At 51.0% G+C, this 12,684-nt stretch overlaps 1 protein-coding gene across 6 annotated transcripts in view; it reads right to left on the reverse strand.

Moving 5' to 3' along the window:
- SIRPA (signal regulatory protein alpha) overlaps nucleotides 1-12,684 on the reverse strand; it is a 44,021-nt gene continuing 31,337 nt past the window's right edge. For 3 of the 6 annotated variants that reach the window (XM_032295635.1, XM_032295638.1, XM_032295636.1), the window contains exons 7-9: nucleotides 10,683-10,707; nucleotides 5,093-5,144; nucleotides 1-2,534 (exon numbers count right to left, since the gene is read on the reverse strand). In XM_032295635.1, coding sequence (XP_032151526.1) covers nucleotides 2,280-2,534; nucleotides 5,093-5,144; nucleotides 10,683-10,707 — 332 coding nt within the window. In that variant the 3' untranslated portion in view covers nucleotides 1-2,279. The remainder of the gene's footprint in view (nucleotides 2,535-5,092; nucleotides 5,145-10,682; nucleotides 10,708-12,684) is intronic. The other 3 variants (XM_032295639.1, XM_032295640.1, XM_032295641.1) reach the window with 3 other exon arrangements.

A 12,684-nucleotide genomic window follows, 5' to 3' on the forward strand; every position in this document is an offset into this window, starting at 1 on the left:
CTCATTATTACCCAGAAATTTTTATTACAAAAATATTTTGCAAGCCAAAAAGTTTAAGTTGCAACTATATACAAAATGGGGCCTGTTTCCTTCCCAGCAGTCTTAAAATAAACTCCTGAAACCATGCTCCTTCCGCAGGCTTGGTTCGACCTCTTCCTTTTCCTGGGGTTCGATATACAAGGTATATGGAGTCTCTCCAGGTTGCCAGGCTAAAGCTAAAGCTATACATCTTCCTTGACCTTGTTCCTTCATTTCCCCCTCCAAGAATTAAAATACAAGAAAATGAAAATGGCACCAAGAAAACATTCTTTTAATATACTGAATGTGTGTGTGTGCACACGTATATGTGCCGTCTCTGGGTAGAAGAGAGGGAGGCGAAGGTTTATAAGCCAATCTTTTGGAATTTGGAAATAGCCCGAGCCAGGTGGCTGGGCCACTGTGGCTCCCAGATGCCACATAGGAGCTCCGGCCAAAGCTGCCCACATGGTTTGTTGGCTCAGCTGATTTCTGGATGCCATCATTGAAATCACCATGTGACCATCCCCCAGAGAGCTGGGTGTGCTGAGGTCCTGCAGTTCCACCTGTAGGACCTCCAGGAATGGGCAGGAGGGCTCAGCTTCTCGCTTTTACAGCCTGAGCCAGAAATCCCTTGGGCATCCCAAGGCCAGGAGTCGTGAACATTAGAGTTACAGTGAAGGCTAAATAAATAGGGCTTGCGACCTCTGCTCGCCCTGGGCCTGGCCAGGCCCTCACACCCAATCGGAAGATTGGGGGTTAAAGGGTAACTGGGTCACACCCTCTGGCCAACCTTCTGGGACAGAAGGGGAATCGGCCCAAGCGTCATAGCTGTACCACCACCCTGGGTGTCTTCAATTTATTCCAGTTTGATTCCAGTAGGGTTTGAGAGCAGAAATGGAAGATTTCTCCTTCAAGGATCAGCTCAGAAAGCCAGGAAGGAGGCAGTCACCAAAGGGGTAGGATAGACGGCCAGGGCCACTATCCCTACCCTCTACGTGTCCCTAAAGTGCTTGTGAGAGGTGGTGGGGAGGGGTGTCATCTTCACTATCCCCACTTTACAAATGAGTAGACTGAGGCATTAGGTTTCAAAAAGACTGCACTGTCAAGAGGCAGCCCTCAGCAGCCCTGGGCAGGCTGGACTTACCGCAGTGGGGTTACAGAAGGCTGCAGTACCAGCTGTGTGGCTCGGCTAAGAACGTGGCCAAGTCAGTCCCAGCCAGAAGGCTGTGTCTCCAGGGAGCGGCCGACCTGATCCTTCTTGCCCTTTCTCGGGGCTCTGCGACTTGGAGGAACTCAGTCTTCGCTGTAAGAAAAATCCCTCCAGGACAACAAACTGTTAAACCTCAGACTTCACAAGACCCAACCATGGACTTCAACACATGACAGAGAGCCAAGATCACGTTGCTGTTGTTTTAAGAAAAAAAAAAACAAAACAAAACACCACAGATCAAGTTTTCTAACACCTCAGTTTCAAGATTGCACGTTTCACATTTCTCAGTAATTTACAGGCGTCCACAGCGAGATGTTGCTTAGTGCTAGCTTGGAGGGGCAAGCTCAGGTCTAGAAGGGAGAGGTGGGTCCGGGTGGAGCGACGCAGCTGGGCCCCAGGGAGTCTTGGAGGGACCCGAGGAAGCGAAGGGTTTTGTCTTTAGTCCTTTGGGTGGGGGGTCCCCTCCTCCTCCAGGACTCATGGCTCTTTAGCCTAGGGATGGGGGAGGCCAGGACTGTTGGCAGTAACCTCACCAAGTCTGGATATGGGTTCCAGAGTTTTTTCCAAGCCTCTCCATGGAAGGGGCAGTTTGATCTAAAGGGGAAATCTTCCCCCACAAGCCCCAGTTGGGTGGTGGTGGTGGTGGTGGAGGTCGGGGGAGGTGGGATTTTCTCCTCCCCATCCTGGAAGATCAGGCTTCGGAGCATTGGGGAGGCAGTCAAGGGTCTTCAAGACCCACGTGGTGATGGATGGAGGCACAAGAGTTCTTGGACCCCAGGCAGCTCTGGCCACTTCCCAGGTCGGTTCCCTGGCTGGTTTGGCAACGTCAGCCTGGAGGTGTGTGGCAATGTGTGTGGAGAGGGCCGTGGCTGCCCTGGAAGTGCTGGACAGCCAAGGGGGGTGGGGAGAGAAGAGACACCCTGGCCCCCGGGTCCCAGAGCCTGCACCATCCCAGCCCTCCGGGAACTGGGTTGGCTGTCCTCATCACGGCGGCTCCCTGTAGGACAAGAAAGCGCGTGGAGATGGGTGCTAGAGCCGACCATGGTCCCATTCACTTCCTTGGGACCTGGACGCTGGCGTACTCCGAGAAGGATGGCTCGGGCTTGGGGGCCGGCTGCTTGGGGGTCCGGTTGAGGTGGACCATGTCCAGGTCGGCGTAGGTGAGGGTGTCCTCCGACGCGGGCTGCGGGCTGGTCTGAATGCTGGCATACTCCGTGTGGTTGTTGGGCTCCGCGGCCAGGGGAGCAGGCTTCTTCCCCTTGGGCAGGTTCAGGTCCGCATATGTGATATCATTTGTGTCCTGGATCTAAAAGACCCAAAGAGAAAGTCATGAGAACGTCATTCTAGAGCCCCCAGCCTGCTCACCCAAACTGAATACCAAGTCTGAATGCTTCTGGGTCCGCTTGGCCCATACTGGCTCAGCGGGAAGTTATGTTCCCCTCGTCTCTTGCCATCGTTACTTGCCTCCAGCCTCGCGCCTTCCCATCCACCCTCCTCCTCAACCCATCTGAAGAGTCCTTCTGACCCACAGTGTGGTCCCCTCACAGCCCTGCCTCAGTGTCCCCTCCTCCCGCTCCCGCCTCCTCCCAGCCTGGATCACCTGCAGTCTTTGCCCATTTCCCATGTTCATCCCTCAGCCTAGGGTGTCTGTCCTGCTTCTCCTTGTAGCAAATCCCAGTCCACCCTGTAAATTTCAGATGAAGCATGGCTCATCCCAAGACACTTCCTGGCCCTCTCTTCTTCTGGCAGGGTCCAGGTTCCTTCTTTGTGCTTCCTCAGCCCGTGTTTGTTTTCCATCACAGCACCTACCGCCCAGGACCATGTCTGTTTGGGGACCTGAGTAGGTGCTGATGGTGGTGTGGGTGGTGAGATTCATTCATTTATTCCACAAATATTCACTGGGCATTTGTTATGATTCAGAAACCAAGGCTGGCACAGAAGTCTGATCCATACTGAATAAATGAATAAATGAGTGGATGGCAATAATTTTACCTTCACCCAAGGCAAAGCTGGGGACAGGGAGACAGAGAACAGGGACAGTGTAAGAAGGAGATCACCAGTTAGTGAAGCAGAAAGGTTCTGAGTCAGAAAGCCTGGGTTCGGTTCCTGGTTCTAGCTCAGGGACCTTGGGCAATTCACTTAACCTCTCGGAGCCTCAGTTTCCCCATGCATAAAGAAGGGATGACAACAGTGTCTACTGCCAGGGTTGCTGTGAGGATGGAATGAGAGTATCCAGGTAAAGCATTTAGAACAGAGCCTGGTACCTATTGAGCATCTGTCTTCAATACATGTTTGTAATCATTAACCACTTAGCAAACTTGGATACCTCCCATGTGCTAATCCTATCCACCTGCCACTGCCGCCTCAAAATCACCCATCATGAATGATAAACTTTGCTTCCTCTGTGATTGGCACCTATGTGACAGAACAGACTAGAGCTACCACCAACCAGCACAACTCCTAGTTGGTGCACGGTACTAACTAATGGCCGATTTCAGTTCTCAGGGCTTACCAGCACCACACGACCACACAGATCACCCCATCCACGCTCATTACAACCCTGCTTGGGAAGGATTATCTGTTCCACTTTAGTGAATAGTGTCTCGGCTGAAGACACTGAGACGGAGGGAGGTTAAATAAAGTAGACAAAGTTGTCCGGCTGGCAAAGAACCAAAGTGCATTGGACTCTACTGTGCTCTTAGCACACAGCTCCTCTGTCCCGAGCCCTGCCTGCTCTCACTTGCTTCTGTCTGGGAAACCCACGTTGACAGCGTGCAACTCCCGCCCTGGCCAGAGCTGGCACCTGGCACTGGAATCGCAGGCCCTCTGCCAACTGGGCCGTGGCTGTCTGGCTCACTGTCTAGGGCGTGGCACACAGTGGGTACCCAGTAAGTCTCTGCTGATGTGAATTTCCTGCATGTCTCCATGACCTCTTCTCACCATCATCTTTTCCCCCAGAAGATTCCAGGAGGAAGTCCAGAAATAAAATCACTGGGAGAAGGTCTCTCTTTCTCATGACTGGAAATTGTTTTGTTTTTCCTAATGACAACCCAAGTTCATGTCCAGGGCTGTGGGGGACCCCAGGGGTCACAAGGGCAGGGCCAAGGCATTTTGGTCTACAAATGCTACGCCTTTCACCAGCCCGACTCCTTCCACAGATTACATCTAAAACGATGACAACTGCCTTGAAAATGTCAAGGACAGCTGGTGCACTCTCGTTCCGGGTTCAGAGCAGGGCCTGTCTTGTTACAAGACGCTGAGGAGCCCTCTGCCTTCAAGGTCTGACAGCATCAGCCGGTGATAAGCGGGGCTAGGTTTCTCAGAAACCATGTTGCCTGCAAAATCGTCTCAGCAATGTTGACCAGAAGCTTGCAGCTTGAGCAAGTGTGCCCTTGCGTGAGGTAATTAATGACATGAGGTCTTTCCATCAGCAAAGGAGGAAGAGGCCCTGGCAGGCTGGGCTGTGCAGTTATAGCATAGAAAGCCCAGCTGCGAGGAGGAGCGGGCAGTGAGCTGGGGGTGGCGCTCCTGGTAGAGGGACTGGCCTGGGCAAAGGCACAGAGGTGGGGAGGGCACGATCCACACTAAGGGAGCTGCAGCCTGACTCCAGTGCACCATTTTCACAGGACGAATTGTGGATGGTACCCCCGGGGAGCTGTGCAATGGGCAGCACTGAGTCAGGAGGCTGCAACAGCCGCTCTTGGCTGCAGTAGAGAGAAGGAATATGCACAGGACATGGGGAAACTAGGAATGTAAGATGCTCCACCCTCCGCCCTACAAGGAATCTTAATTTAGAACCAGATCTGCAATGCTGGTAGATGTGAAGCAACCACACCATGGAGTTTCCCAGGAAGGGCATCTCACCAAGGATCGTACCTGGGTTATTTCTCTGGCATTCTTCTCGGGCTCATGCAACCTAAAAAGGAAAGAGACACACAGATAAAAATACCTTCACTATCTCAAGTGCTCACGCAAATTGAGAAGAATAACATTTAGGCTCCACTTCCTATATGGGTTGAGGACATGGATGAAGGACTCATAACAGAAATACAACTGCATATCAAATGTTTGGGCAAAGGGGTCAATCTCACTACAAAGGAATTCTAAACAAAGCACTATCTTTTTTTTTTTTTTAACATACTCTATTGGCAAGGATCTTTAAAAATTATAGTACTTGGTGCTGGGGAAGCTATGGTGAAATTAACTGGAGCTTTCATTCATTGCTGGTGGGAGAGGCGAACCAGTACAATCCTTTCGGGAAGCAGCTGGCAAAATCAAGAGCTTGGAAGATGTCCTCATCCTTTGACTCATAATTGCACTCTTTTTGGGGGAATTCAAAATATAGAAAAAGCTTTCAACACAAAGGCATTTGTCAAGGGCTGGAGGCGGGAGGAGGTTTGTATCTTAGGGCTTTGCCAGTTGGGACTGGTTAGGGAAATTAGGATAAATCCACAGATAAAGATTTAAAAGGTTTATGAGGAAGTTTTTTTTTTTCTCTTAAAATTACAAATGCTTACATTAAAATGATAAGTGAAAAAGGAAAATTCTCGGCGGGATTATCTCAATTATGAAAAATGTGTGGATAACACTGAAAGGAAACATAGCAAAATGCAAACTGCAGTGGTCTTTGCATGATATTTTTTTTTCTCCTTTTCAGTTTCCCATATTCTCCAAATGTTCTGAATTATAAACATCTATGTATCATCATTAAAGGAAGAAAAGAAAAAGACTGAGATGTCCAAGTTAATCAAAGAAGTTGTTCGTGCGCTTGCTTCTGTAATTGGAGGCCGAGGCTTGACTCACTGGAGGGTCACGGTCAAGGTGACGAGCCAACCACGGCCAGTGGCTCAGCAGAAGTTGTGTCAATTCTCAAGCCGGCAACTCCGGGGATGTTAGCGTGGATAATGTCAGAAATGAGCAGTGGGGCTTGGCAGCAGGTTTATTAATGGATTTGGCATGACTGCTTGGCTGCAAAAGCAGTTCTGGTCCCACGTGACCACAGAAACAACCCTCCAGGAGCAGGGGCACGTCTGCTGGGGAAGACCATGCAGGTCTCTCCCTACCCTACTGGCCTCCAGCCCTCCTGGAGCTCCCCACTGGCTGGCTGGTTCAAGTCCAACTCTTCGCCCTGCTCAGAGTCCCGTGTGGTCTGGCATGCTGCCTCCAGGCTAATTTCACTGCCCTGCACTCATGTGCCCACTCATGTACCCACTTATCTATCCATCACATATTTCGGCGGAGGGGGGCAGTATTTGATGTTATGTATTTCATGCTTCAATAGCAGCCTTAAAAGACTCCCTTGATCATTTTTCCTCTTGGTTGACCTTTGTGTCTCCGTCAAGACTCAACGATGGTGACACCTTGTGATGGCCTTGCTGACAGTGCTGGGCTGGCTGCTCGTCCCAGACCCCACCTCCTTGCTCTGCTCTATCCCATACCTGGCTTCATTTTATTTAGTCGGCAGCTGCACCACATCCCTGATTAACTTTCCAGCTTGTCTGGTAACCTGTCGCCTCCTGGACCATGAGCTTCACATTAGGAGGGACTAGGCCAGTCTCATTCACTGCTGAAGCTCCAGCACCAAGGACTGGGCTGGCACGTTGTCAACAGTCCACATGTACTTGTGGAATGAATGAATGAACTTTCTCACTGGCTTTTAAGTGCCATGAGACCAGGGTTGGGCCGTTTCTGCTCCCCTTTGCAACCCCCAGCTCAAGGCTTGGCACTGAGCTGGGCTCAGTCCAGATGAATAAATGAAAGACTCAGGGAAGCCCTAAATATTCCAAGAATAAACGCAGTGAATGTCTGATGAGTGAACAAATGGCTGATCGAATGAACCCCAGTGCCCAATTAAGGGAGCAGAGACACATTTTTCTCTCGTCTGAGCTGAGGAAGATTACAGACAGTGTTCCGTCTGTACATTCCTAACCCAGGGAGTTAGAGAGAGCCAATCCCTCCACCAGCCCTGCAACCTGAAGAACGCTTTGAGCTGAAAGTGGTGGCCTCCCGGCTTGCAGCCTCCCTGAGGTACTCAGCTGTTACTCACACCAACCTCCTCTGCAAAGTGTCTGATCCCAGCAAGCCAGAGCCGAAGCCGGCTGCTGCATGGGAAACCACCATTAGCACTCACTAGCTATTGCTTTGGTTTAGAGAGATGAAAGGGAGCAAGTGATCTCATGGCTCCCTTGATAGGCTCATGCTGGAAAAATAAAAAACAGGCAGAAAACGGTTGGTTTCTCTGGGGAAGAAGAAATAGACAGCAAGAAGCATGGGAACAGTGATGAAGGCACCAGCTTTAGTGCAAGAGATGTCGAGGCTGAAGTCATCATTCCGGCACTTCCTAGCTGCAGGACCTTGGGAATGTCACATGACTTCTCTCAGCCTCGGTTTCCTCGACCATAGGATAGGGAACAGTAAGAACCTTCTAGAACAGAGGTTCTCAAAGTGTGGCTTGGGAACAACAGCATCACCACCACCTGAGAACTTGTGGAAATAGAAATTCTCAATCAGGGACTTTGGGGGTGGGGCCCGGTAATGTGTGTTTTAACAAGTCGTTTGGGGATTCTGTAACATACTCAAGTTTGAAAATCATTGTTTTATAAAATAAGGATAGTGATAAATCATGGGGCTTCTGCAAGAGTTAAAGTCACAAGTGGGCTAATATACGTAAAGGCATAAACAGTGCCAGGAGCACAGTAAGCGCTCAATAAACGGTAGCTGCTACTGCTGTTGTTATGATTATTGACAATGCCCTTTTCTTTCAAATTGTCTAACTAGGGAGGCAAGACACATAAAAAATAATGACGACGACGACAACAACAACAAGAAAGAGAGATCCTTCTTGATGGGGCTGTGTAGCCACTGGGAAGCAGCATTTTAGGGATTCAGAGGAAGAGGAGTGGGAAGTGCTACAGTGGTTCAGGATGGCATTCATTCATTCATTCAATAAACCTTTACTAAGCACCTATCCCATTCCAGGCATGGTGCCAAGTTTAGCAGCTGTTTGCAGTGAATCTGAGGGACAAGCGCCCTGCTCTCAAGAGGGGTGAGTTATGAAATGCGACAGGTGCAGAGATACCTTGAACACACCGGGATGTTCATGCTGGGGCACCAGGAAAGCTCACAGGGAGCCCCCCAACCCTGGAGGATGTTATGCCCTTGCTAGGAGCTCAGAAGGAGCAAGAGGTGACCAGGTGACAGGAGGGGTCCCACTCTAGCTAACATACTGCACAACTCCAGGAGTGCCATTCAGAGCCCACTGTGCCTGCCGCCCCTGGAGCTGGGGGACCCTGGGTAGTGTGTGAGCAGGGCCAGGGAGCATACCCCAGCAGAGAGGCAAGTGGGCAAGGGTGAGGAGGAGAGCGAGGGCCCAGCCTGTGGGAGGAGGGGAGGGGAGCACAGCCTGGGTGAGCCATGAAATGTGAAGACAGCGGGTGGCTGGAAGTAAAACTGTTCAAGGTGACTGGACCACAGAGGCCCAGAAGCCTCGGGGAGACATGTGGACTTTATCTTGAGGGACAGGAAGAGCCACTGAAGGCTTTTTGGCAAAGGATAGAAATAAGTCTTGCCCTTGGAAAAGAGTGTCCTAGGTGTGGGAATGTGACAGGCACAAGCATGACAATAGGAAAACCCATGTCCCTGGAAGGCAGTGAAGAGCCTAGTTTTGCTGGAGAGGCGGCTCTGCTTGTTGGGGGAGGAGAAAGCCAGGAGGTTGGGCAGGGCTCAGACCAGGAGGCCCCTGTGGAGATCACAGCAAGAAGCAAGGCTTTTTCCCAAGAGTCCCTTGGACTCACATTGCTGGGCAGGAGCAGGGCACCCAATGCTTCCCAGAGCCTTCTCTGGCAGAGGGCTGCTCTTGCTATATGCAACTGCTTTGCCTGATATCTGCCCCATTGCTCCAGCCATCACCTGCACCCCCCAACTCAGCATACAGTCCTCCATTGCCCCCAACCTTGAGGTGCTTTTTAATCCTACAGCAAGTCCATCAGCAAGTCCTCTTGGTTCTGCCTTCAAAATATGCCCAGAATCTGAGCATTTCTCAGCCCATCCCACCACTTTGGTCCAGGTCAGCATCTTTTCTTGCTTGGACTGGGACCACTACAGTCACCTACACAGCCCACCTCCTGTAGCCTGGGCTCCAGATGCAGCCAGGTGACACTTTTAAAACAAAAGTCAGATCATGTCCATCTTGTGATTCCTCATCTCATTGGGAATAAAATCCCAAGTCCTTCTAACCACCACAGGCCCCACTCCAGATCATCATTTCCTATTCTGTAATTCCAAAACTCGCAAAGCTCTAAACAGTCGAAAGATTGGCGTAATGCAGTTGGTAGCAAAACCTGATCTGAACCAACACGAAGCTATTTATAGTTTCATTTATCACCCTTAGCATGGATGCCCACATGGTTCTATGCAGATACGTTCACATGGCAGATCACGGTGTGCTGCCTCTGCTCTGCTGGGGATGAAGATCAGAGGCCTTCCTAAAAGCCGAAAAAGGCTTTTCACAAAATGGTTCATAACACCTCTGGCTGCAGGGGCACTTGCGAAGGATACCGAGATGCCGAGGACCTGTGTCTGCCTGACCTTGTCCGTCTCCTCTCCTTGCCTCTGGCTCAGGCCCCCGCTCTGGCCCGGTGCGCTCCTCTCCATCATACTCACTAGTTTCAGGCACCTGCTCACATCCGCTTTTCAGAGGCAGTCCCTTCCTCTGCCTAAGACAGGCTCCCACCATTCACCTCTCTCCTCTTGCAGGGTAGGTAGGAGTTGTGGCCACCTGGTATGACACTATGTATCACTTTATTTCTGCATTTATGCTGTTTCTCTCACTGGTGTATGAGCCCCAAGAAAACCTGGGCTGATTCTTGTTGACTGCTGTATCAGCAGCTGACCCTTAGCAGGGCTGGGACATAGTAGGGACTCAAGTCACTGAAAATGTGAATCAACAAGCTGAAGTGCCATCGGTGATGCAACGTCACCGCCTGAGCCTCCGACCAGGCTGTGAGCTTGCAGAGGGCACAGATTCCATCCTATTAGTTCTGGCGTTCCAGGGCCACAGCACGCCAAGGTACTCAGTAAATATTTACTAACGAAGGAAGGAGCAAAGTATACAAACTTGGATCTGGGGAGGATGCATCCGGTGGCATATGCAGGATGTACGTGAGGACAGAAAGCCCTGGAAGTCTCTGCCCCGGTCCACGTGGGATTAGATAAGGGTCTCACTGTCTGGGGACAGCAGGCAAGAAATCAGCCCCTCTGTGCATCAAAAAACCCTCATTTGGGACAATAGTTAAAAACAGCATGACCCAGTGTGAGGAGGTGACAGAGGAAAGAGAGAGACACGCTGACCGGCACTTCGGTGAGGTCAGTGGCCATGGATTATACCTTGTCGTCTGGGGGATGTCAAACCACCAAATAATAACTGCAAGAGGGTCTGGACCAATGACACACTTACCTTGTAGAAGAAGTGGAGCCCTGGGCTGCAAGACAAAAGAAACCAAAGCCAGTTATTTAACTAGATGCACACTTCTCTTATGTAACTATTTTTGGGGCAAAGGTTTGCCTCCAAGGACACGGAAAGGAAATACTGTAATCACATCCTCAGAACCACAGGAGAGCCCCATACGCACCCAGTGGGCATCCTCTTCCATCAAGGAAGCCTGTGAGGGAGTAAGCTAGATGCTTTTCTACTTCTGGAAATTTCCAGGGGTCCAAAAGCAGCCTTCAGCCTGGGAGGGGCCAACCGTACTATCTGTCTGGGCCTCACCTCTGTTCAACCACAAACCTCAGCAGAGATCCTCTAACAAGTCTGAGTCAAATCAGTGCCCTGTGCAGCTGGAAAACAGATTCTAGCAGGGGTGCAAACTGGGGATCAGGTGTGAACCCCGGGTCTGCTATCCATTCACTGTGACCCTGGGTGGGTCACTTCCTCTCTCTGAGCTTCTGTAACTTGCAGGGTTGGGCTGGGCACCCATTTATTTACATGCCACCACTTTCCAAAAAAAGGATCTTGGAAGGAACGAGAGAGTCCATCTGGTTCCGAGGTTTTAAACCTGTGATATGGGGTAACCCGCAGAGAAGCCTCCAGGGTTCAGCAGCCATTTGACTCCCATTTTGCTGTAAAATTGTAATTAAAAAGCAACATGCACACCCAGATACACTCTGCACAGCACTTTAATAGGCTGGAGGTGCCACCGTGCAAGACTTCTTGCTGTCGGGTGAATGCTTGTGCTGGGCAGGCCCTGGGTCTTCAGGTGGGCAGTACCGCTTGGAAGCTGTGCTCAGCACTGAACGTGGGAATGGAGGCTGGCAGGTTGCAAAGTGCTGGACACAAGTCATCTCTGGAATCCAGTGACAGGACACCAGAGAGACCAGGGGACGGTGACCAGGATACCAGTGACACCAGAGAGACCCTTTTACACCAGAGAGGCCAGGTGACTCCTTGGGGTCACACAGCTGGGCAGTGGTTGATCTGAAATCAGGACATTTCACTGTGAGCACTGAGAGGCTGGGCAGACCCCTCCAGGGCCTAATGAGGGAGAAGGGTGTCTAGTTATGATGGAGGGAGGTAGTGTGCAGGGTGGTCCCAGACATGCTCCTTGGGCTTAAATTCTCGCCCCACCACCTCTTGGCTGTGAGGCCTTGAACAAGTTTTATAACTTTCTCATGCCTCAGTCTCCTCATTTGTCAAGTGGGGTTAGTAATGTCACCCATGAGGTCTGCGGTGGGGACTGACTGTGTTACTACAGGTAAAGTCCTGCGAGCAGTGCTTGGCACTTTGGAATTGCTGGGGGATGCTAGCTGGCCCTGTCACTGGAGCCTGTGAGAGCTGGGCTCTGCACACAGACCCACTTGAGCTGGGTGGCCTTTACTGGAGCCGCAGCTCTGCAAACTCCATTCCTCCTCTGCAACACCTAAGCCCACAGTAACGAGCTCACACGTGCTGGGAGCCTGGCAGGGTGCCCGGGGCTGAGACTTAGAAAGGATGGCCAGGATTTCACTAACGGCCACCATGAATGCTTCATCCCATGGGATGAGTGTCACCCTTGGTCTCTTAGTCCTTCCTGTTTGGGGCTCTCCAGAAACTGTAGGGCACCCACTGGGTAGATGTCCTGGTGGGCCATCTTGCAGATTCTGGAGAAGCAGGGCCTGACTCCAGCCCTCCCAGACGGGAGCATGAGGCTCAGCGAGCAACTCAGAGCCAGCCCAGGAGGGAGGGAAGCTTTTGGGGCAGAGGTGAAGGGGCTACCGAAGGGGTGTGTGACTAGTATACAATGTGCCCCTCCAGGCTCAGCTGTGCCAGGCCACAGAAAGGCAGCTCAGGACAGCACTTGTCCCTTTGGAGGCCATGGCTCATGGTGGGTCACAACCAGCATTTTAAACAGAAAAAAGAATATGACAAAAAAGAAAATATCAGTTTTAATTTTATATATAAAGAGTGTGTGTATGTGTTGAGT

The sequence above is a fragment of the Sapajus apella genome, unplaced genomic scaffold (genome assembly GCF_009761245.1).
Source record: "Sapajus apella isolate SASKATOON/1434 unplaced genomic scaffold, GSC_monkey_1.0 scaffold33, whole genome shotgun sequence".
NCBI lineage: Eukaryota > Metazoa > Chordata > Mammalia > Primates > Cebidae > Sapajus > Sapajus apella.